Raw genomic sequence first — 27,045 nt, 5'->3', positions numbered from 1 at the left:
CGTGTCTGCACCTCCTTCCTGTGGCAGTGACCAGCCTGCCTGTCGCTACCCTCAACGTTTTCACTGATTTCCCCGGTCCCCATGTGTAGCCAGTCCGCCGACTCTTCCAGCGATCGCCCTGGGACCCTCCTCCTGCGGCCTGCCCGCCGGCCGCTGCTCACGTGGGCCTGGCTGCTGCCGGACTGTCATTTGCTGCCTTGTTAATCAGCTTTCCCTGAGTCTAATTTACACACGAGAAAATGTATCCCAGACGTTCCCTTGTGCCTCTCCTCAGTCAGCAGTCCTGCCCCAGGGGACCACTGGGGACCGCTGACACACTCTGTCCCTTCCTATTAAATGTGTTCAGTGTGCCAGGGCACCTGGTGGCTCAGTTGGTGGAGTGACGGACTTAATTTCTGCTCAGGTCATGATCTCATGGTTCGTGAGTCTGAGCCCCGCATCGGGCTCTGCATTGACAGCGTGGAGCCTGCTGGGGATTCTCTCTCTCTGCCCCTCTCCTGCTTGCGCTCTGTCTCTCTCTCAAAAATAAACAAACATTTTAAAAACATGTTTTAAATGTGCAGAACCAGGGGCGCCTGGGTGGCGCAGTCGGTTAAGCGTCCGACTTCAGCCAGGTCACGATCTCGCGGTCCGTGAGTTCGAGCCCCGCGTCGGGCTCTGGGCTGATGGCTCAGAGCCTGGAGCCTGTTTCCGATTCTGTGTCTCCCTCTCTCTCTGCCCTTCCCCCGTTCATGCTCTGTCTCTCTCTGTCCCAAAAATAAATAAACGTTGAAAAAAAAAATTAAAAAAAAAAAAATGTGCAGAACCATACCTGTTTACCCGGCGCCTGGTTTCTCCAGTCCACACAACGGCTCCCAGTTGCATCTGTGGTCTTGTGTGGAGCGGAAGTCCGGGTGCATCCGAGGTTTTGTAATTATTTTATTTTAGAGAGCAAGCAGGAGAGGGGGGCAGAGGGAGAGGGAGTATCTTTGGCAGGCTCCACACTCAGCACGGAGCCCGACATGGGCCTCGACCCCCGCAGCCCTGAGATGACCTGAGCCACCCAGGCGCCCCCACATCCACATTTGTACGTAGCAGGAGTCCGGGCGTGTCTGCGGTTTTTTTTTTTTTTAATGTTTTTATTTATTTTTGAGAGAGAGAGACAGAGTGTGAGTGGGTGAGGGGCAGAGACAGAGGGAGACACAGAATCCGAAGCGGGCTCCAGGCTCCGAGCCGTCAGCACAGAGCCCGACGTGGGGCTCGAACTCACGGACTGTGAGATCATGACCTGAGCTGAAGTCGGACGCTTCACCGACTGAGCCACCCACGTGCCCCGCGTCTGCATTTTTATGTAGCGGGAGTCCCAGGTGCATCCAGGGTTTAACACGACAAGCATTATTACCTCCCGGTCCCTGGATGGCCGGGAACCTAGGAGCAGCGTAGCTGGGGTTCTGGCTCGAGATCTCCCGGGAGGTTACGGTTGAGATGTCAGTCAAGACGGCATCGTGTGGAGGTTCGCTGGGTTGGACGGAGGATCAGCTTCCAAGCTCGCTCAGATCAACCCCCCGCAGGCCTCTCCTGGGGCTGCTGACAAGGGACACTGAGCCCCCAGGGGTGAGCAAAAGCCCCAGTGTCCTCTCGGAAGTGACATCGCATCACCTCTGCCGCATTTGGATCAACCCTGAGACCGGGTGGGCGCGGCCTGCTCAACGGTGTGCGTGCAGGAGGCGGGGTCATGGGCTGTCATCCTGGGGACTGGCCACCTCATACTGAGTCTCACATAGGCCCTTCCCCCAGCAAAACCGGCTGCTGCGCACAGCGCCTGGGGGGGGGAGGGGGGGGTACACTGAGTGTTCCTCGCGCCTCTGCGCTTCCGCTGTAAAATGTCATCGTGTGGACGTCCCGGCAACGCAAGATGAGCTGAGCGACTCTAGCCCCGCAGAGAATCGCAGCAGGTGACAAGAACACGGGTGGAGAAGGAAGCCCTGTGCGCAGAGGAAGTGACCATTCCCAGGAGCACAGATCGCCGCGCCCGCCTGGGTCCTGAGGGGCGCGTGTGCCAGAGTGGGGCGCGGCCTGCTGTCTGCTGCGGGCGGACAGGGCGCTCAGCGGATTGAGGCCAGCGCAGCCCTGGAGCGGGCGGGTCCGCGTGGCTGGCCCATCGGCCTCATCGACAGGAGCCTTCTCTCAAGTGGGGTCCTGACGTCCTCATGCTCTGGGCCCGTCCTGGGAAGTCCCGCCACCAGCCCCTGGGCCACCAGCCACACCACGAGCGCCGCCGCGGGGTCTCCGCGGATCTGTGCCTCCACAAGCGGTGCCCCCGGACGCACGTTCTTGGGACTCTGCTCTCAGGGATGACGCGCCTTCGGGCCCTCCTGTGTCGCTGCCGACCACACGCTGGGCAGAAGCCCCCGTCAGCCAGGGACTCCGAGGAGGTGGAGGGGTGGGCAGGCGAGGCGGGCCCCTCCAGGGGGCTCGTGTGCACTGGGGTGCAGGCGGGACGCCTGAACCTGTGGCTCCGTGGCTCAGGTAGTGCCGCTCACTCATTCAACAAACGGTGGTCGAGAACCTGCTGTAGGCCACACTCCGTTCGCAGCATTTAGGGCTCGCCGGTGAATAGAACAAGCGAAAAGCCGTGTCCGGGGAGCCTCCGTCTTCGCGGTAATGGGAGGCAGATGATCAGCCAAACGTGAAGTTCGGGACGGGTGGCCCGTGTCACGCGGTCCCTGCGTCCCTGGACTTGAGCTTCTGTCTCACCCGGGTCCAGCAGCAAGGCCAAAGGCCACGGGCAGCCTCGCACCGCAGGCTCCGTGCGGGGGCCCGGCCACGCCCGGGGCAGGGTGTCTGCCGCAGGGGCCCGGCTGAGAGCCTTTGCTGACCTTCCTTCCGGCGCTGCGGCAGGCGGCACACGCGGACCTCGCGTCCCCGAAGGTGATGCCCACACAGATCTCACTGGGCTAAAACCAAGGGGCTGGCAGGACTGCCTTCTTTTCTAGGGAGAACCTCTTTCCGGCCTCGTCCAGCCCCCAGACGTGCCCTCCTTCCTGGGCCCACGCCCCTGCCCCATCCTCTAGGCCAGCAGCACCTCTGTGCCTCTGATCTTCCTTCCATCGTCACCTTCTCTTTATTCAGAGAAAGTGGGAAGTCAGTCAAATCGCCATCTTTTTCAGGCCTGGGGGCCAGCAGTCCATCAGCCACGGTCAGACGTTCCCACCGCCTGTCCGCGCCCAGACACCCCCCCTGTAGGTCACACAGGGTGCTCATATGGCAGCAGCCCCCTTCCCCTCCGTGTCCTGTGCTGCCCCCCCCGGCCCTGTCTCTCGCTGCCGTGTCCCCGTGCCACAGGGAGCCTCTTTCAAAGGCGGCATCTCCCACCTGTGTCCCGGCCTATTTCAGAGTGCCACACCGGTCCTCGGGCCAGCCGTGGGCACTCAGGTCCACGAGTGCCGTGGACACTCAGGAAGTGCAGATCCACGTTCGAGCCAGGCCGGGGCCCGTAGTGCCGTGGGTGAAGGGGGCAGCCTTCCTCTCCCCTGCGGCTGCAGGCCCAGAGGGCTTCCAGGAGGAGGAGCCACCCTTGACTGGTGGTCATCAGAACTGCGTGGCCAGGCCCTCCCGGACCCCCTGGAATGGACGCTCCTCAGAGGGTGTGGCCTTTGCCGACACAAACAAAAGTGCCTCTTGTTTGAAGGAGCGCCATGTGGCACATTGCGATCCAGAAGGGACGGCTTGAGGACGTCCAAGCGTCTGCCCAAGAGGAGGAAGCGGCTGCCAGGAAGGGCCTCCGGGCGCACGCGGCCGAGCAGCTGCACCGCGAGGAGGAGGCCCTGAAGAAGGCCGAGAGGAACCGGCTGCTGAGGGTCAGGTGGGTGGCCAGGACCTGCCGGGGGCCTCAGCCCTTCTCCAGAGCCAGCTCCTCTGTGGCCCCGCCTGAGCCCCTGGCCAGAGTCCTGACCCTGCGGGTCCCCGGGCGCGGCCCCTGCCCAGGGCCTCCTGTTTGGCCAGGCCGCTGAGCAGGGCAGAACAGCGCCCGCAGGTGCGTCACAGGCCCGCTCCCGCTCCCCTGGTGCGGTCCCCATCTCCTTGCCTCCCAGTCCTCGTCCGGGGTCCTCCCCACCCCTCCCCCTGCTCACCCCTTCCGGCCCGTTGCCAGCTTTCCCTGCCGCTTCTATGGGAGCCAAGCCCCTGGACACCGGCAGCGCTCTCGCCCTGGGCACAGGTGCCGCCGGCCTGGCTCTCAGGGACCCCTGTTCCCTCAAGAGCCGGTGCCCCATGAGTTTCCGTTCCCACTGTCCCCCGCCACCGCAGGAAGGCCATGCACCTGCAGAAGGAGCACGGGCTCAGGCACCAGAAGCTGGTGGAAGACGCCAAGAAGAATCACAAGATCGCGGTGAAGTTCCTGAGGGCTTCCCTGGGAAGGTAGCGTCCTCAGACTCCCCCCATTGATACCCTGGAGGAGAACTAGAAGAAATACAAGAATCTTTTTTTTGTTTTACTGTCCCCGATTTTATTATTAAATCATTACCCTACTGTCAGAACATAATAAAGCTGTATTTTTAGTTTCAAGCTGACTTCCTGCTTGTGTTCAGAAAAGGACCTGCGGTGAGTTGCCAGGGGCCTGTCCAGAGAAGCCTGTTTCAGTGTTCCCTAGAAATTGACGGGAAAGCGTTCAACATAACGCTTTCCGTGTGTCTTTAATGTGGTCACGTTTAATTATTTCCTTGACGGACGTGACCACCGTGCAGTTCTGTAACCGCAAGTCAACGTGCCCCGGTACCTGTGGTTAAAAAACGTGCCTTCTTCTTCCAGAATCCGCGAGCAGGAGAGGGAGAAGGAGATGGGGTCCCAGGAGCACATGAGGAGGCGCATGGACGCCGTGCTGGCTTTGAAGAACAGTATCAGTGCCAACAGGGTAGGCGACCTGTGTCCACCCTTGCCCTCGGGGCGCATCGCACTCCAGGAGGGACAGCTTGACACCCTCGGGGCCCCACGCAGTCCTACAGGAGCCCTCCAGGCAGGCGTGTTTCCTTCCAGGCGGGGGTCCACACCTCGACCCCTCAGCCTGCCCTGCCCTGTCATCTGGCTTCCCTGCCCCTTGGGACGGGAGTCCTGTGTCCTCAGACTCGCCACTCAGTCGCTTCCTGGGGGCTACAGAGCCTCCCCCCACAGGTCTGTTGCCCCTGGGCCCGTGCTGGCACTAGCCAGGTGCCCCGCCAGGCAGGAAGAAATCAGCGCAGGCCTGTCCTCCTGGGGCCTGGTCCGCGGGAGGAGCCATGGCAGGTCTCCAGGGGGACCGGGGTGCAGCGAGGCCATGTGCAGGGGTCCAGGGTCCTGTTGGAGGAAGTGATACCCCCTGGGGCCCAAGGGTGTGGCAGTTAGGCCTGGAGAGTGGAGAGGGGAACAGCATTTGCAAAGGCTCAGAGGCAAGAGTGAGCAGGCCTCCTGGAGGGGAGCCCAGCATGGCAAGGGGGCAGAGGCGAGGCGCCAGTCCTGCAGCGCTGTGGACGACAGCCAGCTTCGGGGGGCGGGAAGCCCCTGAGGATGTTAAGGACAGGTGGTCGGTGGGTGGGCGGGACCAGGCAAGGGTGGGGCTCTGCAAACCTGTGCTCCGGCATCTCAGGGCTGAGTTAACGTCACCGGCTCAACAGAGAGCTGCCGTGTGTGTGTGTGTGTGTGTGTGTGTGCGCGCGCGCGCGCACTTGTGTGCACACGCGTGTGCATGTGCCAATGGTATACCCTCATTTTTCTCTATTCCCAAGGAAACGCTCCGGAAATTTCAAGCATGGGGCCAGGCCAGGGCAGAGCTGGCTGAGCAGAAGGCCCGGGCCCAGAAGGAGATGATTCTGGCCCAAGGTGGGGACGCTTTCAGACACCTTTCCCATCAACGCCAGCGCCAGGAGCTGGAAGCCCAGAACCGGTGAGTGCGAGCTGGCTTCCTGGGGGAGGTGCCCGCCTGGGCCGAGGGAGGCCTGTCCCTCACAATTAGCCAAGCTGCTTTCCTCCCTGGGCTTCTCCCCAGATGGGGGCTCCAGCCCTCCCTCCACACCCTGCTCCCCAGACCCCAACAGGTGAGGCCTCCCGTGGGCCTCAGAGCACAGACCTTTCGACCCCCATCACCTCTAGCGTGGCCCCTGGCCTGGCTTCCTGGTTTCTCAGGAGCTGCCCCAAGCCCCCGACACAGCTCACTCTCCGTGTCTCCGGGCTCTCCGGGCCCCTCTGTAGGGGGCCGTGGGGGGTCTGGGCTCACCCTTCACGCCCTCGTGGGCTTCGCTTTCCGATTTCCTCCAAAGGGCACTCGGTGCCGCCTTCTCAGTATGCCCTGCACCCTCGTCATTCACCCTGAGAACCCCCCTCAGCCCTGCAAGGTCCCAGTACACAGCTCTCCAGGCCACACTCTGCCCTGCCTCCCGCCCCCCCACCCCCCGCAGGCGTGGGCTTCCTGAGATCCAGAGGTCCGCGTTCTGGTCCTGCCCACCTCCTGAAGGGCATATCCCTTCTCCGCCCCCACCACCACACCCCCTTCACAGGCACGATTGGTGCGTACCCAGGTGTGGCCTCCTGGTCCTCTCCCTGGGGACAGCATCTCCTGCCAGGGAGTCACAGTGCTCTGGCTGTCACCACAGGAGCTGTGCCATCAGTCGCCCCGCTAGGGGCTCCCAGGGGCGGCTCCACCCGTGCCTTCGTCTGGCGCAGGCCGGGCACGTAGGAAGAGCCGGGGACAGAGTTGGAATGAGTGAAGAAATGAATGAGTGAAGGAATGAATGAGCACGTGAGTGAATGGCCTCGAGCCCTAGTGAGGCCGTGGTTTGTGCCTCGCTGGAGTGCCCGGCTGCCAGCCTGGAAACCTGGAGTAAAAGGCACGTCCTGTGGGGTCAGGTTTGCTGTGGGGCCCGGGCGGGGCAGGAATTTCAAGGCCCGGGTCTCCGGCCTGGCAGCCTTCCTGGACCTCATCTGTCTGCTCCCTTGGGAGCCAGGGGGCCCGGCCAGAATCAGCTCCCGGCAGCCCTGAGCCCAGCGGGGCGGCACCTCCTGGGGGAGGGGCCCCAAAGGCAGCTCGCAACTCACCTTCCCTGGTTCCACACGGCGTTTTCCCACAGCGCCTTCGAGGAGCAGCAGAGGCTCAGAAAGCAGGAGATCGTAGGTCGGATTCTGAAAGAAGAGGCTGCGGGAGAAACCAGGAGGAAGAGGCGGTCTTCTCCCACCAAAACCACGGGCCGGCTGACCCTGAGAGATGAGACGTGGGGCTACATCTCGGACGTCTGCGGGGACAGGGGCACGGTGGCCCTTCCCCGCAACCTGCTGGTGAGCCAGAGGCCCCTGTCTGGTCACAAGTCCCCGGGGACGTGGTTGGGCCTCGAGACATTGCGTGACCATCTCCGGCTAAGATCCCTCAGCCGAAACTGTGTGGCCTGCCCCGGGCTGTCTTCCGGCCTCCCCACTCCCCGGGGGCCCCGTGGGGGGGACGCGCTCGGGCTTCCCCACGGCTCCTCTCTGCGGCACGCAAGATGGCGGGCCACACGGCGTCCACCTGGGAGCTGTCCTTTCCCAGGTGACGGCGCAGGTCCAAGGGGCCGAGACCCAGGTCTCTGGTGGCTCACCCGCCACAGGATCCACCTCTGCGGACTCCACTGCAGGTGTGGAAGCCCGTAGCGTCCTCTGCAACAAGAGTGGCTCAGGCCGCCTTACCTGTCCCTAGACAAAAAGACAGGCAGTGACCACAGGCCAGTCCCGGGCCACGGGGCTATCTGTGCACACGCCTGTCACCACCCTGGCACCAAATGCTCTCAACACCCCCCAGAGACCAGCCGCTTCCACGTCCTGTACTCCCTCGCCGCTCACGTGTCATCCTCCTGAGGGCCGGCTCCAGGCCAGCACCCCCACTCCACCCCCGGGGCTGGTGACCCATACCTGTCCCCAGGAGTGAGGGGCAGGGACATCAGGACCCCTCCAGAGCCCAGTTCAGCACTCCCACTTCTGCCCCGTGCACCTCGAAACCTGAAGGTGCGGGTCGCCGGCTCCCCTGGGCCTCTGCGGACTCTTCACTCTGTTCCCAGGCGTTTTCGGTCTCTGCCCGGTCCCTGCCCGCCACTGTGCAGTCTGCCCCTCCGGGCCGTCACCCCTGCCACCTCCTCCCTGGCCCGCCCAGCCGCCTGCCCTGCCGTCCACAGTAGGTGTCCTGTGTTTCTCCGTGTCAGCACCCAGTCTGCTTCCCCGGGAGCTTTCCACACGTTGCAGCCACATCCCCCTCCGTCTACGGCTGATGCTCCCTAGAGGGAGGCCCCACGCCGTCCCCTCTGAAGCCCAGTCCCAGAACCGGTGTCCTCCGGAGGGAGGGCTTTTCCAGGGCGTGGTTTATATAAGCAAAAATTAGAAATAACACGGAACTGAGGATGGTGAAGAAGATTGTAGTAGGCTCACAAATCCATGTTCTGTGGACTCTTTTGTGGGTATTGGAGAAAGATACGTAATGATGTGTCTGAAGCTACTTATATTTGAAATGGGAAAGGGTTACGAAACAGACCGTGTTCTAGTCTCCAGGTAAAGAGGAAAAGAACCCGTAGAAGAGCCAGGTTGTCCGTAGCCATGTGCCCGAGGGTCTTGTGATGGCGGCTATGTTCTTCTCTCGCTGATCTGTAGAGTCCCTCGTCTTCTGTGATTAGCTATGAATTTCTCTCCCCAACAGCAGGACAGCGAAGCGGTCTCACCCCCCATAGCCTCTCAGTTACTGGAAGCCATCTCCTATGAGTCCGTCCAGGGGGACTCGGGGAACATCACCTGGGAACATGACACGCTGGCCGAGCCGGAGATCCCCGGGCTCTGGAAGGAAGACTATAAGCCGAGCCAGGTAAGCGCTTCCTGCCCTCAATTCCGAGAAGTTGGATAGCAGCCCCGACGCCGGCTGACCTGGAGTCAAGGCCGCAGACAGAGCCCCTTCCCCACTCGCGTCCCTCAGGGAGGCACCTTTATTTGTGCTGCCTGAGAAAACATGGCTCCGGTTAAACATTTCAAACCTTTCTCTTGGCCTAATTGAAAAATCTAGAAACCCCCCGCCTCTGCCGTCACTTCCCGCAAATCCAACGGGATCCTGGACGTGCCTGCTCGTCCCTCTTTCCTTTTCCTCTGAAGTGAGGACCGCCAGCCTCGCTCAGGCCTGGGCTCTCTAAGTGGCCTGCCGGGCGGTCGCGCTCCCCCTGCCCTGGGCCGCTCTGGGCCCTGACGCCGTGCCACTAACTTCTGCGGCCCCCGGCTGCCCTAGGCCACCTGGAGCGGATCGCCTCGCTGGGCCTGGGCTTGCCCTCGAGCGCGACGCTGTTTCTGTGGAAACCCAGGTACCCAAAGAGGAGGTGGACAGGAAGCCCGTGGGCGGGACAAAGATGGACAAGGACATCCTGGCGCGCACCATGGAGCAGCTGCGCAGCAGGGTGACCCACAGGCAGGTGGCATCCGGGCACGAGTTCAAAGGTCGCCCCTTCAATAGCAAACCCAAGCTCATCCACTTCAAGGTGAGGAGGGGCTACTCGCCTGGCCTGGTGCTGAGAGTGTCGAGAGGGGTCAGACGCCAGCCCCAGAAGGGGACCCGGCCCGGGGGACAGTCTCCCTGGAAAGGGACAGTGAGGAGGTCGGTCCTCACACGTAGTCACAGCCGCCAGACTCTGCAGGGGAGGAGGCTGGCGGGCTCCTGGGATGCCACACGGGCCCTTGTCCTTCAGACGGAGTGGGGTGCCGGCCCCAGAGCCCACACCATCCGAGGTCCCCAAGAAGCCATTTCCTGCCCCCGCTGCCCCTACTCTCCATGCGTCCCCAGGGGAGCGCTTCCTGAGTCGGGAAACCTTGGGACTTGTTCCTGGTCTCCTATCAGGATGCTCCTCCGCTTGTCACCGAGACCTTCCTCGTGTGGTCACACGCTGGCCGTCGGGGGGCACACGAGGAGAGGCCGCCAGGCGCTCACACGGCGCCTTCCCCCCGACGGCTTCGAAGGGCTCCCCTGACTTTTCCAGGACTTCGACGTCGGCAAAGTGTACAAGAAGAAGATCACGCTGATAAACGCCACCTACGCCATCAACCACTGCAAGCCGGTGGGCGTGGAGGAGCACCTCAGGGACTTCATCCGCATCGAGTGAGAGCCGGCGGGGCGCGGGTGCGGGTGCGCCGTCCTCGGCCTTCACGCCCGCCTGGCGCTCGCTCTGGTGGCCGCTGCGTCTTCTTGTGCTGACGCGGCCCGAGGCCAGCCCGGGTGTGCGTGATGACTCTCCTTCCGGGTCGGTGTTTCGGCGCCCACCCCTCTGGGTGAGACGTCCCTGGCGGTTGTTGGGGCTTCTCTGGGGGAAGGTTCGAGCCGTCCCGCTTCAGGACCGTCCCCTCCCACTGTGCGCGTGTCCCCTGTGTAGCCACGTTTCTGTTTTCCTTCTTTGAAGCCCCTCTGGTGCTTGAGAGGCGGCCCCGTCTACCGTTTTCTTCCTGGCCCCTTTCTGCTTGCTCATGTCCCGCTTTAAGTTTTCCTCATTTTTCTCACGTTCTTCTGTCTCTCGCCGTGTCTGCTGTAGTGTCTCTCTTTTCTCCTGCTCCGTAGCATTTTGCCTTTGGTTTTAAGAAGGTTTCTTCTGGTTCTGCCAGCTTTTTATAGACGGGTCTGCAGGCCCGAGACGGCCCAGGATGGCTCTCCCCACCGCCCGTCCCCACGGCCTCTCCCTGTGATCCGCACTCGCTGACCGTGGGACACACTGTTCTCTTCCGGGGGCAGCTTGTGGCTCAGACGTGGCATCTCTGTTCCCCCTTCTCTCTTTCCGCCAGCTTATCTGCAAAGGCGCGTGTGGGCAGAGCGTGGCCAGGAATTCCTGTGTATCACTAACTTATTCTGTCCTGCATTCGTGCTGGAGGCACAGGATTTACTTGTGGTCTGCTAGTTTTTCATGTTGATCTGCGGGTCTCTGTGGGACTTGGGGCCCAGACTCGCGGTATCAGCCCCCCGGCGTCCTGAAGCACTCCTCCCCAGGACCGGGCTGGGGTCTGATTGGCGGCTGTCTCCCCCCCCCAACCCCCCTACCATGGAGATTATCACCCTCCGTCTGCTGGCTTCTGTGGCTGCTGCTGGGAAGGCCCGGCCCTGGGTCGTTGCCTGGCTTCCCATGTGGTTGCCTTCAGACGCCCTTGTCCCTGGGGTCCGGCAGCGCCTCCGCAGTGTGTCAAGTGCGGGTTGATCTGCTTAGACGGGCTTAGGGCTCACTGAGGATTCAGACCTCCGAAAAAGCCTACACGCTTCTCAGCCCCACCCTGTCCTCCACCCCTGAAGTGTGTGCTGTGGTATTTTCTCGAATCCAGCACCCCACTGGCCCTTCCCTCTTTGTGTCTCCGAGAGCCTCGTATTTCAGGGCCATGCTTCTTGTTTCCGGAAGCCTGCACTCTGCCTCAGGTCAGCAGCCACCGGACACTGTCTTCTTCCTTGTCACCTCTGTGATTCTCTATTTCCATCTTGGATAATTTTGTTTGTCTTTAACTTTTTTTACGTTTATTTTTGAGAGACAGAGTGTGAGCAGGGGAGGGGCAGAGAGACAGGGAGACAGAATCCGAAGCAGGCTCCAGGCTCTGAGCTGTCAGCACAGAGCCCGACATGGGGCTCGAACCCACGGACCGTGAGATCACGACCCGAGCCGAAGTCGGACGGTTCACCGACGGAGCCCCCAGGCGCCCCGCCATCTCTGATAATTTTAACATGACGTCTTTGAAAGCCTCCATTCAACCATTGTCTTATCGGAGGCTCTTGGAGTTTGGCCCTGCTGTCTGCATGTGTGTGGCTGGCTTACACGTGTCCTTTCCCGCCTGGGATCCCCATCTTCTCACCAGGGGGGGCTCCGTCCCCTGGAGTCTCTGTGATATAGTATCCAAAAGCTTCCCTCCCCCCTGGAGAAGTTTTGGATTTCTTCTGCCTGGTATGTTGGGTCATTACCAGGCAGGGGAAAGCACTTACATTAAACTTTTAGCTTGTGTATTTCTAATCCAAGCACCTTAGGTAAAATTCAACCTTGTGAAAACACACCTCACGTTAGCAATTCTCTGGAAGCTGCTTTTCCTCACCCAGGATCCAGACCAAGACAGACCGACTGCCTTTGAGTCTCCCTGTGAAGCGGGGGCTCTTTTCCTGGCTCCTTCACTGAAAGTGGGGTTCAGAGGGTGCCAGTTGTGTGCAGGGTCCGTGCTAGCTCCCAGCTGGCTCCCAGCCCTCACGCTAGTGTTAAAACACGAGGCCCTTAGTTCCAGACCTGACACCGCATGTCCCCAGGGAACCGTGGCCACCGCTTGGCCCCTGGCATCCGTTGGGGACGCGCCTCACTCGCCCCTTTTCTCACTCCGCACACATTCAGATGTTATTCGAGTGTCTCCTGGGGCCTGGGCACTGGGGCACAGCACCCAGGATGGGCGGGGAGGGCTCCAGAAGGCCCACTCGGTGCCTGCTCGGGGCCGTGGCTGTTGGGAAGTTCCAACAGCGCCTCCCCCGTCAATCTGATGACGAGCCCCATGGATTGTTGTGCCCACAGCTTTGACCCCCCTGGTCCCATGTCAGCCGGGATGTCTTGTGAAGTCCTTGTCACCTTCAAGCCCATGGTGAGTGTCTGTTCCAAAAGCAGATGATGCGCAGGGATTTTTCTCACCCGTCGTGAGTGGGTGGTGGGTAGAACGAGGTCTCTGCAGACACAGATGATGGGGGAAGGACGCGAGGGCCTCAGCAGGGGTCACACACGCCCCTGTGCCGCTTTATCTCCGGGCACATGCGGCACGTACCTGACATTGGTCACAATTAGGGGCCTGCGCTGAGGGTTCGTAGCCAGCAGGCGGGTCTGTAGGTGCTCTTGGGTCCAAGTGGGGTGTGTTAGAGTGTTCGGACGGGCCCAGGCCCAGCCCGTGGTTGTAGAGACACAGCCCGTGTCCCTGGGCAAAGTTACAAATGTTATGGTGCCTGGGTGTTTTATTTTTTAGATAAACAAGGATCTGGAAGGAAGCATCTCATTTCTGGCTCAGACGGGTGGATTTTCTGTTCCACTGAAATGTTCCACGAAGAAGTGTATGGTACGTTCAGGGACGCCTGAGCTGGGTGGGGCTGCACCGTGTGTCCTGGGTCTGGGCCCAGGTCCGAACAGCTCAGGTCAGGCTGGGGCCGACTCGGGGGTGGATCGGAGCACACAGGCTGTTCTGGGGAGGTAAACGCTCACATTGACGCTGGAAAGCGGGGTGCCGGGGCGGGGGGTGGGGTAAATCCCGTGCTGTGCAGAGCCCAGGTCGCAGGAGACCCTCGGGCCCATCTCAGGAGGTGCTGGTCCCCTCAGCAGCTCTGGGGTGTCCCCTCGATTTCCCTTTTAAAGCGTGGTCACCAGGCTGTGCGTTACGCCCCCAGAACCGGTAACTCAAGTTTGTACCCTTTGACCCCTTTTCCCCATTTCAACCGCCCCCCTGCCTCCTCAACCACCACTCTGCTCTCTGTGTCTATGGGCTTGACTCCACACCTGTGTGAAGCCACACAGAATTTGTCTTTCTCTGTCTGGCTTATCTCACCTAGCCCAGTGCCCTCAAGGTCCATCGGTGCTATTACAAATGGCAAGTAATTCCACTGTGTATATGCCCCACCTTCTTCCGTTCGTCCATTGACAGACACTTAGGCTGTCCTCACTGGCTGGTTATTGTAAATAATGTTGCTGTGAATATGAAGGTGCAGACAGTGGGGGTCCCCTTAGTGGTTTCATGTCCTTTGGATGTATTGTCAGAGGTGTGATGGCTGGGTCTAGGGTAGCTCTGTTTTAACTTTGGAGGAGCCTCCACACTGCTCCCGAGTGGCCGCACCAGCGTGCGCTCCCCACAACGGTGCACGGTCCCCCTTTCTCCGCATCCTCACCGACACCTGTTGTTTCCCGTGTTGTTGATTGAAGCCAGCCTGACAGGTGGGTGTGAGGTGGTCGCGCCTTGTGGCTGCGAGTGGTATTTCCCTGATGATCCATGATGTTGAGCGTCTTTCCATGTACCTGTTAGCCATCTGGATGTCTTCTTTGGAGAAATGTCTATTCAGATCCTCTGCCCAGTTTTTTTTTTTTTTTTTAAATGTTTATATTTGAGAGAGACAGAGCATGAGCAGGGGAGGGGCAGAGAGAGAGGGAGACACAGAATCTGAAGCAGGCTCCAGGCTCTGAGCTGTCAGTACAGAACCCGATGTGGGGCTTGAACTCATGAACCACGAGATCATGACCTGAGCCAAAGTCGGATGCTTAGCCGACTGAGCCACCCAGGCACCCCCTTTTTTTTTTTTTTTTTTTAATTTTTTTCAACGTTTATTTATTTTTGGGACAGAGAGAGACAGAGCATGAACGGGGGAGAGGCAGAGAGAGAAGGAGACACAGAATCGGAAACAGGCTCCAGGCTCTGAGCCATCAGCCCAGAGCCTGACGCGGGGCTCGAACTCCCGGACTGCGAGATCGTGACCTGGCTGAAGTCGGACGCTTAACCGACTGCGCCACCCAGGCGCCCCATCAGGCACCCCTTTAATTTTTTTCTCTTGAGAGAGAGAGAGAGAGACAGAGCATGAGCTGGGGAGAGGCAGAGCAGGATAAGGACACAGAATCTGAAGCAGGTCCCAAGTTCTGAGCTGTCAGCACACGGCCCGACGCGGGGCTCAAACTCACAAGCTGTGAAATCATGACCTGAGCTGAGGTCGGACGCTCATCAACCAACTGAGCCACCCAGGTGCCCCTCTCTGCCCAGTTTTAATCAAATTGCTTGGTGTTTTGCTCTTGAGTTGTGGGAGTTCTTTATACATTTTGAATTGCAAATATTTTCTCCCGTGCCAGAAGTTGCCTTTTTGCCTTATTTGCCTTTGCAGTGCAGAACTGGTTCTTTTTAAAACTTTGTAATTAATTTTTAATTTTTACTATTGGAGTGGAGTTGACACGCAGTGTCACATTCGTGTCAGGCATGCGACAAGTGATTCCACACCTCTGTCACCCGGTGCTCACTATGGTAAGTGTAGTCACCGCCCATTCTTCTTTTGATTAAGAAAATTTCAAACATAAGGAAAAGCAGAAACAGCACAGTGAACGCCCGTGTGCTGCCTGGATCCCATCTGTTGGCATTCACCACATTTGCCTCGTCTGTCTGTCTGTCTGTCTTGCTGACCCACTTCCAAGCAGACCAGCAATAGCGTAACACTCAACACCGCACCCTCGCAAAACTTCCACACGCATCCCGAAGAAGGAGGTTCTGCTACAGAAACCGCCACGTCATCGCCTCTCCCGAGCGAGCAAGTCAGCGCTGACTGCGGTGATGCTGCGGAACAAAACCTCCTACGTCTAGCAGCTTATCGCAGCCGCAAGCATTCTGTCTCACGGTCAGAGACACGCCGGCGACTGTGGTTTGGCCGACCCAGGCCGGGCTCGGCTGGGCGGCTGGCTCCAGGCTGCAGGTGACGGGGCCTCCTGGCGGGAGCCTCTCGCGGACGACGGTCGTCGCCCAGGCAACGAAGGCCAGCCACACGAGCACATTTCACACCAGTCTCGTCCCCTGTCCTAACGATGCTGACTAAAGCAAGTCGCGTGGCAATGCCCTGCGTCAGTGGAGCAGAGAAGCCCCCCGTCCCGGCCGCACGGGAGGGCGGGCCGAAGGAGGGAATGGATGAGGGGCGACCGCGGTCTGGAATTCTTGCCCGGAACCTGAGCACTCCTAACCAGCGCCCGTTCCCGGTCCACGTTCACGCGCGCCAGCCGCCCCGAGCCGCCTCCTGTGTCTTCTGCTCTGTCAGCCGGGCACCGGCGTGTGACTGCTGTGTTGTTGTAAGCCGTTCCCTTTTCTCTCTTCCATCTTTCGCTGTGGCAAAACACACACGGCACGGAGTGCACCGTCTTGGCCGCGCGAGGGTCCGCGCCTCAGTAGATTAAGTACATTCACAACAGGCAGGCGCCGGCCCCATCCTTTCCGGAACTCTCCCACCTTCCGGAACCCAAGCTCTGTCCTGTGCCGCCCTCTCCGCCCCCGGGCGCCTCCTCCCCACCCTGGTCTCCAGGGATTTGAAAGCTCCAAGTGCCTTACATAAGTGGAATCACGTGGCACTTGTCCTTTGTGACGGGCTTCTCTGGCTTAGCACGTGTCCTCAGGAGCCATCCGCGCGGCAGCATCGGCCAGCTTGCTTCCGTCATGTTGCCCCGTGTTTTCACGCGTCCCTCATTTCCTGTGTGGCTGTCTTCTTTTGTGTTCAGTTGATTTTTTTATAGCGAAATGTTTAAGTTCCTTTCTCATTTCCTTTTGTGTTTATGCTGTAGCTATTTTCTTTGTGGTTACCAAGGGATTACGTTTAACATCCTGAAGTTAAAGCATTCTGATTTGGATTTATAGCAGCTTAAATTCGGAAGCCTGTGAGACGTCCGCTCCTTTACAGCTCGGTCCCCACCCCCTTCAGTTGTTAATGTCACAGAATTGCATCTTTGTGACCGTGTGTCCAAGACCACAAACTAATAACGTCTTAAATGCATTAGTCTCTTAAAACAAAACGTGGAGTTACAAACCAAAGCGATGATAACATTAGCTTTTAGACTAATACCTGCTTTAAAAAAGAAAGTATTAGAGGGGCGCCTGGGTGGCGCAGTCGGTTAAGCGTCCGACTTCAGCCAGGTCACGATCTCGCGGTCCGTGAGTTCGAGCCCCACGTCGGGCTCTGGGCTGATGGCTCAGAGCCTGGAGCCTGTTTCCGATTCTGTGTCTCCCTCTCTCTCTGCCCCTCCCCCGTTCATGCTCTGTCTCTCTCTATCCCAAAAATAAATAAACGTTGAAAAAAAAAAAAAAAAAAAAAGAAAGTATTAGACTGTGAAATCACGTAGAAAACACACAGTGCGGTTACAGACCATCGTTACAAGAGCTCTAGCTTCTCTACTGCCTGTGTGCTCGCTTCGATGGGGCTGTATTTCCCCTTAATGCTTCGAGCGACTGGCTCGTGGCAGCGTCTCCTGCAGGGCTGAGTGCCCACGGGGCTGTTCATCGGGGAATGTCGTGGTTTCTCCCTCACTTTTGAAGGACAGTTTTGCTGGAGAAGGGTTTTGGTTGACGCTTTTTCCTTTTGGCCCTTTGTATACACCGACCCACTGCCCTCTGGCCTCCGAAGCCCCTGAAATCTCGCCGAGGCCTCGCGCGCTGGGTCACGTCTCCCCTGCGGCCCTCGGGAGTCTCTCTGTCTCGCAGCAGTTTGATTATGACGAGTCTTGGTGTGGGTCTCTTCGGGTCCATCTTACTTGGAGTTTATAGAGCTTCTTTGATATTCATATCCCCTTGGGCATTTGGGGCCAGATTCCTCCTTTTCTGCTCCTGGGCCCCCTGTGATGGGACACTGGTCCACCCGCGGTCCCGTAGGCCCTCCTCGCTTTCCTTCAGACTCGACACCCCCGTTGTCCTGTCTTCAAGTCCCTGAGTCTTTCTTCCCACCTGCGCTGGTGCTGCCACCAAGGCTAGTCTCCTGGTGACAGATCTCCCGGTGATGGACCTCCAGGTGACAGAGTTCTGGGTGACAGGTCTCCTGGTGACGGCTCTCCCGGCGACACGGCGGCAGATCACTGTGCCTGGTCCCCGGGCACGACAGGGATTGCCACCTCCCCACAGAGCAAGGCTGCCCCCTGCAGCCCCTTCCTCCGTGGGGGGGACAGGTCTTCGGTGACAGTGTGCTTCCTCCGCCCGGGGCTCCGGAGGGAAGGCCGCTGATGTTGTTTTCTGCGTGAAGCTGTTGCTTCTCATGTTCTCCCTCCTTCACTAGTGCTCCGTGTAAGGAGGGGTTGGAACAATTATCATTCCCAACGGCCGGTTAGCTTCTCTTTTTCCTGTTTTCTTGTGGATTCGTGGGCTTTGCGTGCTCTGCATGTTCCGATCGTATGGTCTCCGTTCCCAGCACTCAGGTCGCTCCGCCGTGGCCGTGGCAGCCCTGGGCCCTGCCTGGGTTCACACACGGCCCGAGTACCGTGGCCCGGATGGTGGCAGCCCTGCCGGGGGCTGCCGAGCCTCGCTGAGGCCGTGGAGAGCCGACGTCTGCTGTGGCCTCCCGCACCCCTTGCCGCGTGTGTACCCCCTTCTCGCAGTGGCCCAGGCAGCAGGGCTCGCTGGGGACAGGCCCCCAGAAGGAGCACGTGCGTGCCGGAGTCAGGATTCACACATAGGACCCAGCGTGGTGCTCCCTGCGTGGTGTGGCCTCGGGCTCCTTTCTGGGCAGGCCCGGCCCTTCGCCAAGTGCACACGAGGCCAGCTCCCTCCAGTCACACACCCAGCTCGGGTCGGAGTGCCTCTGGCCTCCACCGAACCATCAGGTGGAGCTGCCGCGACAAAGGCGCCCTCAGCGAGGACTCATCTCTGCCTCCGATGCGAGGGTCTGGGCTGTGCCGCCCTGCCACCCTCCACAAATGGCTTCCAAGGCACCATCCCTCCTGTCAGGTCCCCTGCACCAGCCGGAAGTGACCGTCGCGTGGTGAGCCCTGGCTGCAAGGTAGGCTGGGCAGTAGAGTCTTCCCAGGGCGGCTCTGTGTCCCGCTGACGTTCAGGGCTCCGTCGTGCACAGGAAGAAGGGAGAATGCCCCGCAGTGTCGCCCCCTAGCCACGCAGTCGCGTGTCATCACCTGTCCCCCCCATGCTCAGAACACACCGGCCTCTGCCCAGGCCCTGCCTGCAGCTGTGGGAGCGGCCACCCTCCCATCCTGCGTAGATGTGGCTCCTGGAAGTCTGGTGACCTGTAACCAGGAGACGGGTCACCTGCCACCTACTCCATACACACGCACGCGCGCTCACACATCCACATGCAGACGCACACCCGTGCACACACGTGCACACCCACGTATGCGCACAGGCTGCTCCGTGTCTGGTCTGTGGGAAGCTCTCGTCTGTCTGCCGCCTCTGGTCTCGCGGGGGCAGAGAGGAGAGTGGGGCCCCTGGGTCTCCAAAACTGGCGGCCAGAAAAGCTGCCCGGGGTGGCAGGCTGCACACGACCTTCTTAGCCAGCGCCCAGATGGCCAAGATGCCCATGCCCACGAGGGTGGGGGGAGGTGTGCCCTGGGGGATGTGCCTGCACCACATTGATCTCACAGGGACGGCAGCCTCGTCCCCAGACCCTCTGAGCCTTACTGTGTCCACTCAGCCCCACAGCGAGGGGTGTGGTAGCTCGGCTCATTTTGAAATGACTTTATTTTCTAGAATGGTTTTGGCGTTAACACAAAACATGCGATTCTGGCTGACTCCCCACCCAGGTTGCCCCAGAAACATCTTATGTAGTGTAGCACGTTTATTAAATTATTAACCAGTGTTGACGCATTATGATGATTATTAGCTGGAGAAGACACGATATTCAAATTCCCTTAGATTTTACCTCACGTCCAATTTCTGTGCTGGCGTCACACCCCAGGAACGTGGCACGTTCCTTATGCTGCTGTTTCGCCGTAGGGTCTTTGCGGCTGTGACAGTTTCTGGGACTTTCTCTTTGTTGATGACCTGACGGTTTGGGAGGGTGCCAGGCAGTTGCTGTGTAAAATGTCCCCCGCTGGTGGGGCGCCTGGGTGGCGCAGTTGGTTAAGCGTCCGACTTCAGCCAGGTCACGATCTCGCGGTCTGTGAGTTCGAGCCCCGCGTCAGGCTCTGGGCTGATGGCTCAGAGCCTGGAGCCTGTTTCTGATTCTGTGTCTCCCTCTCTCTCTGCCCCTCCCCCGTTCATGCTCTGTCTCTCTCTGTCCCAAAAATAAATAAACGTTGAAAAAAAAAAAATTAAAAAAAAAAAAAATAAAATGTCCCCCGCTGGGGACATGTCTGGATTTGTCCAGAGTTTATCTCATGAGTAGACTGGGGTGGCGGGTCTCCAGAAGGCCGCCACGGTGGTTCTGGCCGAATCCCATCACGGGCGCGCACTGCCACCCAGCCTCGCGCTGTGACGTGGCCTTCACCGCCTGACTTCTCACTGTGACGCTTCTCTGCCGTCCTGCCGCCAAACTGTGCTCCGTGGGAGGCCCGGGGCCGGGAGGGCTGGACGTCCCAGTGAACCGCTTGGAACTCTTCTGTGAGGGACACTGATCCCTTCCTCGTTCATTAATCCATAAAATCGTTGATTTACGTCACTCTCTGGACCGGAACCAAATACAACTTTCTGTCGCTGCTCACACTTTTCCCGTCCGCACCGTGGGAGCAGTTTCGGCTCCCTGTCCCTCAGGCGCACGGTTACACTGTGCTCGGAGCATTTCCCGTTGAGGACTTCCGTTCTTGCCAGACAACGCCCAGGGCTCACGTGCCCATCTCCTGTGCCAGCCCTGGAGCGAGACCTCCAGCAGCCCAGCTCCTCGTTCCAGACAGGGCGTGAGAAAGTGGTGCGTGCACAGGTGTGCCCGCTGCTGGCACGTCGGCCCTTCCACCTGCACCCACCGGACCAGCCTCTGCCCTTGCCGACCTGTGAGCTCCCGTCCGATAGCGGGGGCGGGGCTCCTGCACCTGCAGCCCGCGCCCCGGTCGCCTTCAGCCCGCAGACCCCACTCGCCCCCGGAGCTGCTCAGCTCACACCTTTCCCGACTCTCTGTCATCAGGCGCTTCATCAAACTGACCGAGCCAGATCGTGCCCCTGCGCCCACACACAGCTGTCCCCACCGTCGCCCTCCCCTCCGAGGGGCCGTCTGTGGCCGCAGACAAAGGACAGGGACACGGCATGGTCTCCCAGGGTGCCTGGTCTACAAAGGGTCGCTCGCTGCTGTGCTCTGTGGTTTGGGCAAAGCTGTAATGACGCGCGGCCACCACTGGGTCACGCGGAGTACTTTGACCGCCCCCCCAGCTCCTCTGTGCTCCGCCTGTTCATCCCTCCCTCCCCACAAACCGCTGGCATCCACTGCTCTCCCTACTGTGTCCTGAATTTTGCCTTTTCCAGAATGCCACACAGTTGGAATCATGCCGTATGCCCTTTTCAGGTTCTCGGTAATGTGCATTTGAGGTTCCTCCGTCTTTCCAGGGCTTAACAGCTCGTTGCTTCTTAGCTGACTTGACTGTTCAAAATTTGGACTCCGGAGCTCCCAAATTGTCATGCTTCGAGCCTATGATTTCTAGGACGCGGACCCTGTTCCTGGGGTGTGTAGAGGCCCCGCCTGGAGCCAGATGCTGACCCCGACCCTGAGCCCGAGTCCCCAGGGCCGCAGGGCCACAGGTGGGAGAGGAGAGCTGGCCGCAGACTCGACGGCTGCCCTGGCTCATCCCTGGCTCTCTTGGCAGCTGTCTCTTGACAAGGAGCTCATCGACTTTGGCAGCTACGTGGTGGGTGAGACCGCCTCCCGGATCGTCACGCTGACCAACATCGGAGGTCTGGGCACCAAGTTCAAGTTTCTTCGGGCATCAGAGTCCTGTGAGATGGACACCTCCCAGTCGGTCGCGAAAACAGTGAGTGTGGGGCCCGCTTCCGATCCATAGCCGTGGCTGCTCAGCCAGGGGCACGGTGTGATGCCGCCCGCACTCACGACACAGTCCCGGCAGCGTAGAGGGGGAGGAGTCTGTCACCGCAGGGCTGGAGGAGAGGGGGGAACAGGGGTGCCATCGTCGGGCAAAGTGGGAGAGACCAGTCTCCGTAAGGAGGACACTGGAGCCACCTGGCAGGTGCGGTGGCAACGGGACACCGACCCCTCTTGAGTGTGCGGTGACTGACAGGGCGGTGGCCAGGAGCTCCAAGCCTGAGAGCCACAAGGGCCCACCTTTCTCCCGACGTGCCTGTCGGGTCCCAGCACGGGGTGGGCAGGCCGGGAGGACCTTTCCGAAGGGGCGAGGTGAGCCGCGGTCTTCTCCTGGGAGGGCTGTGCAGACGTGCTCCTAAGTGAACGGAAACAGCCTGAGGGACGCAGGTGGGACCCCATCTGTGGAGGCAACTTCTGCCACAGCCAGGGGACGCTGGGAAGGTCTCTCAGGGGTGTAGGGGTGAGGAAGGGCGAGAGAAACTTCCCGCAGGAAGCCCTGAGCTGCTTTGCAGTTGGGTCCACTCGTTAAGCGGTCTCAGGAAAGACCCTGGAAGTGTCTCCCCTGGGGAGGGACAGGACCGATGGGGTGGAGGCAGAGGTGTGAGGGGCTGGGGGTGTGAACCCAGAGCAGGGCGAAGGGGCGATGGGTGAGGTGGGGGGTGCAGGCCGGGCCAGCTCTCAGGCCCGAAGGCGTCGGAGCTGAAGCCAGGAGAGTGTGGAGCTGGAGCCTGGGGCCCCAGCCACACGCGGGTGGAGGAGCCAGGCCTCCCAAGGGAGGAGGGCACACAGTGCGGCGAGCCGCGTGCCAGAGCCCGGCACACGGCAGAATTCACGACTGGGTGTCGGTGTCCCCGGGGAACAGGGAGGAGCCAGCCAGCCTGGGCTAGAGACAAGAGAGGCGGGGGCCGGCCCTGGGCCCCTGGGCAAGGAGGCCCTGCTGTCATCTGGGTGCCTGGCTCGGGACAGAGTGGGAGCTGGCGAGGGGATCGCGTCGGGCTTTCCACGTGGCCCCCCGACAACGGGGGTCTGGGCAGTTGAGTGGGAAAGGCAAGCAGGAAACTGCCAGTGAAAGTCTCACGTTCTCTTTTTAGAGCAATCTGTTCACATATGAAGATAAAGGTATTTACGATAAAATCACCACCAGCTTTTCTGAGCAAAAGATCGAGGGCAATGAGTCCCCTCCCATAGACATGACAAGCCAGAAGGAGTCTGGGAAGCTGGACGGCAAGGAGCAGGAGGAGGGGCGCCCTGCAGGTGAGCAGTGGGGGGGTGATCGAGCACCTGCCGGCCTCCTGGGAGGCTCTGAGGAGCCCGCGCGCCAGCGGGCTGGACTGCGTGGGGTGTTTCTAGGGCTTCGACGTTAAACGACAGTGTATTAGAGTGTGTGTGTGTGTGTGCGTGCGTGTATTCGTGTTCAAATAAACACTGCTTATGGAGTGGATTGACATTTGTAGTCATAGTTAAGCTAACGTAACGTTTAAAGGAAATCCCAGCCTTGGACCACCCGGTCGGCCACAGCAGGCTTGCCTTCCTCGTGGCTCTTGGGGGTCCTTGTTGGGACAGTTGAGGAGTCCTGCTCCAGGGGTGTAGCAGCTGGGTGGAGGGTGGGGGGGGGGGCGGGGGAAAGACCCAGAGGCTCTGCTGACTGGGTCATGGGGGCACAGGGCTGTCTAGGGCCACCCCGAGCCCTGCTGGTACAGGAGTGCCTATGACAGGTGAGGACAGTTCACAGAAGAGCCGGGAAATAGGCACCACTCCCCCCAGCCCCGGGCCGGTGAACTGGAGGAGGAAGAGCACTCCCCACAGGCCTGGCCTCGCCCCGAGTCACCCCCTTCTGCACCAGCGACTACCGTCGGGACGGTTTCCATCACCTCCCTGCCTCCCTGAACAGTTTCATTCAGCACACATCCAGAAAGGGCAGGATTCCTCCTGTTCCAGCCTCATAGAAACAGAGCCTCGGGCAGCCTGTTGTGGACACTGCTGTGTAAGCTGTTGTTTCTGTTTCCGCGGCTGCGTGCCACCTGCTTCCGTGAACACACCTCGAGTCACAGACCCGCTGGCCCTCGTCACGTGTGGGGACTTCAGGGTGCGTGGCGGCATCCCCGGGACCACGGCTCCCTGCGCGTGAGCGTCTGTGAGGCGCACCCGCTGCTCTCCTGCTGCTTCTCTTCTTTGCCAACGTTAAGTTCTTTTTCAACGTGTTTGTGCCGGTTCAGACTCCCACCAGCAGTGTTGGGACCGAGCAACCCAGCACAGCTGCCACCAGCCTCTGTCTGGGAAACTGACAGTTGGTTCTCAAGTTCTTACGGAAACCCCAAGGACCTTAAATTTCCAAAACAATTCCAAGAAAGAACAAAGTTGGAAGACTCAGACGACGTCATGTCAAGATTCATCTGAAGCCACAGTGAGAAGACAGTGTAGTGCTGGCCAAGGGAGGGACACGGAGACTCAGTGGAACAGAACAGAGTCCAAACACAGACCCACACAAACATGGCCAATCAGACTTCACTAGGGATGCACAGGTAATTGCTCGGAGGTAAAAACAGTCTTTTCAACAAGTGAGACCTTAACAGTTAGATAAACATATGTGGAAGAAGTTAACCTCCATCCAGTCCTCATGCTATAAACAAAAATTGCTCAAAATAAATCATAGACCTAAATGTAAGACCTAAAACTATAAGCCTACAAAAACAAAACATAGGAGAAAATCTGTGTAATCACATGTTGGTCAGAGATCTTTTAGAAGTGACATCAAAAACATGATTCATGAGGGGCGCCTGGGTGGCTCAGTCGGTTAAGCGTCCGACTTCAGCTCAGGTCAAGATCTCGCAGTCCGTGAGTTCGAGCCCCGCGTCGGGCTCTGGGCTGATGGCTCAGAGCCTGGAGCCTGCTTCCGATTCTGTGTCTCCCTCTCTCTCTGCCCCTGCCCCGTTCATGCTTTGTCTCTCTCTGTCTCAAAAATAAATTAAAAAAAAAAATGAAAAAAAACATGATTCATGTTTTAAAAATTACAACCTGCTTTGGAATGCAGCAAAAGTGGCTCTAAGAAGGAGGTTTATAGCAACACAGGCCGACCTCCAGAATCTAGAAAAGTCTCAAACAACCTAACCTTATAGCTAAAGGAACCAGCAGAAGAAGAATAGACAAAACTCAAACCCAGCAGAAGGAAGCAAATAATAAAGATTAGAGCAGAAACAAATGTTCTAGAAACTTAAAAAACAATAGAACAGATCAAGGAAACCAGAAGCTGGCTCTTTAGAAAGATGAACAAAATTAAGAAACCTCTAGCCAGACTCACCAAAGAGCAGGGGTGGGGCGGCGGGGACCCAAATAAATAAAATCACAAACGAGAGAGGAGAAATAACCACCAACAGCACAGAAATACAATTACAACAGAATATTATGAAAACCTACAGCCAAAAAATTGGACAACCTAGAAGAAATGGATAAATTATTAGAAACATACAAACTACTAAAACTGAAGCAGGAAAAAATAAAAAATGTCAACACTCCAATTACCAGCAAAGAAATTGAGTCAGTAATCAGAAAACCCCCAATGAACAAAAGTCCAGGACCAGATGGCTTCACAGGTGAACTCTACCAAACATTTAAAGAAGAGTTCATACCTGTTCTTCTCAAACTGTTCCAAAAAATAGAAAAGGAAGGAGAACTCTCAAATCCGTTCTATGAGGCCAGCATTACCCTGATACGAAACCAGATAAAGATGCCATCGAAGGAAAGAACTGGCCAACGTATCTGAAGAACACGGATGCAAAAATGCTCAACAAAACTCTAGCAAACCAAATCCAACACTAATTAAAGGAATCATTCACCACAATCAAATGGGATTTATTCCTGGCTTGCAGCGGTGATTCAGTGTTCGCAATCAACGTGATATGTCACAGCAATAAGAGAATAAAACCCATATGATCATTTCAATGGATACGAAAAAAGCATTTGACAAAGTACAACATCCATTCATGATATTAAAAAAAAAAAAAAAACCCTCTGCAAATAGCTTTAGAGGGAACATACTTCAACATGATAAAGGCCTTACATGAAAAATCCACAACCAACATCATCCTCAGTGGGGGAAAATCTTGAGAGCTTTCCCGCTAAGGTCAAGACCAAGACAGGATGCCCACTCTCACCACTGTTGTTTAACACAGCAATAAAAAGAAATAAAAGGCATCCAGATCAACAATAAAGAAGTAAAAATTTGACTATTTGCAGATGACATGATACTTTTATATAGAAAACCCTGAAGACTCCACCAAAAAACTGCCAGAACTGATGCACAAATTCAGGATACAAATTCAAGGTACAGAAATCTATTGCATTTCCATACATCAATAATGAAGTTGCAGAACGTGATATTAAGAAAACCATCCCATTTATAATAACCAAAACAAATAAAACATTGATGAAAGAACTTCTCAAGATGTCACAGGGAAAGACATTCCACACTCATGGGTTGGAAGAAGAAATACTGTTAAAATGTCTCAATTACCCAGGGGGTGCCTGGGTGGCTCAGTCGGTTAAGCATCTGACTCTTGATTTCAGCTCAGGTTATGATCCCAGGGTCATGGGATCTGGCCCCGAGTTGGGCTCTACACTGACAGCATGGAGTCTGCTCGGGATTCTCTCTCTCTTTCCCTCTGCCCCTCCCTTGCTCACGCTCTCCCTCACTCTCCCCCTCTCAAAATAATAATTTTGTAAAAAAAATAATAAGTAAACATTTTTTTAAATATTTATTAAAAAAATGTCTATACTACCCAAAGCAAACCACAGATTTAATGCAACCTCCAGCAAAATGCCAATAGCATTTTGCACAGAATTAGAACAAGCGATTCTAAAATTTGTGCAGTGCCGGAAAAGACCCTGCGTAACTGAAGCAATCTTGAAAAAGAAAACCAAACTGGATGCCTCACAATTCTGGACTTCAAGTTACATTACAAAGTGGTAGTAATTACAACAGTATGGCACTGGCACAAAAATAGATGCTTAGATGGATAGGATAGGATAGGATAGGATAGGATAGGATGCCACAAAATAAACCCACAACTATATGGTCAGCTAACCTTTGACAAAGCAGGAAAGAATGTCCAATGGAATAAAGACAGTCTCTTCAGCAAACGGTGCTGGGAAAACTGGACAGCGACATGCAGAAGAATGACACTGGACCACTTTCTTACACCAGACCCAAAAATAAATTCAAAATGGATGAAAGGCCTAAATGTGAGACCCAAAACCACAAAAATCCTAGAACGGAGCACAGGCAGTCATTTCTCTGACACGGATCATAGCAACATCTTTCTAGCGATGTCTCCCGAGGCAAGGGAAACAAAAGCAAAAATAAACTACTGGGACTTGATCAAAATAAACAGCTTCCGTACAGCAAAGGAAATCAGCAACAACACTAAAAAACCTAAACCTACCAGATGGGAGAAGATATTTGCAAATGACATACCCAATAAAAGGCTCGTATCTAAAATCTATAAAGCACTGATACAGCTCAACACCCAAAAGACAAATAATCCAACTAAAAAACGTATGGAAGACATGAACACACATTTCTCCGGAGAAGACATCCAGATGGG

At 57.6% G+C, this 27,045-nt stretch overlaps 1 protein-coding gene across 8 annotated transcripts in view; it reads left to right on the top strand.

The window, feature by feature from the left end:
• Positions 1–27,045, top strand: part of CFAP74 (cilia and flagella associated protein 74) — a 66,044-nt gene that overhangs the window by 17,501 nt on the left and 21,498 nt on the right. For 6 of the 8 annotated variants that reach the window (XM_045475312.1, XM_045475307.1, XM_045475310.1 and 3 more), the window contains 12 exons: positions 3,671–3,844; positions 4,288–4,398; positions 4,789–4,891; positions 5,739–5,896; positions 7,077–7,281; positions 8,663–8,824; positions 9,309–9,482; positions 9,978–10,096; positions 12,513–12,579; positions 12,952–13,041; positions 21,213–21,377; positions 22,537–22,699. In XM_045475312.1, coding sequence (XP_045331268.1) covers positions 3,671–3,844; positions 4,288–4,398; positions 4,789–4,891; positions 5,739–5,896; positions 7,077–7,281; positions 8,663–8,824; positions 9,309–9,482; positions 9,978–10,096; positions 12,513–12,579; positions 12,952–13,041; positions 21,213–21,377; positions 22,537–22,699 — 1,691 coding nt within the window. The remainder of the gene's footprint in view (positions 1–3,670; positions 3,845–4,287; positions 4,399–4,788; positions 4,892–5,738; positions 5,897–7,076; positions 7,282–8,662; positions 8,825–9,308; positions 9,483–9,977; positions 10,097–12,512; positions 12,580–12,951; positions 13,042–21,212; positions 21,378–22,536; positions 22,700–27,045) is intronic. The other 2 variants (XM_045475309.1, XM_045475311.1) reach the window with 1 other exon arrangement.

This window comes from Leopardus geoffroyi, chromosome C1 (assembly GCF_018350155.1).
Source record: "Leopardus geoffroyi isolate Oge1 chromosome C1, O.geoffroyi_Oge1_pat1.0, whole genome shotgun sequence".
In the NCBI taxonomy this organism is placed as follows: domain Eukaryota; kingdom Metazoa; phylum Chordata; class Mammalia; order Carnivora; family Felidae; genus Leopardus; species Leopardus geoffroyi.
Note: the sequence above shows the minus strand (reverse complement) of the source record. Positions and strands in the feature narration are given on the sequence as shown.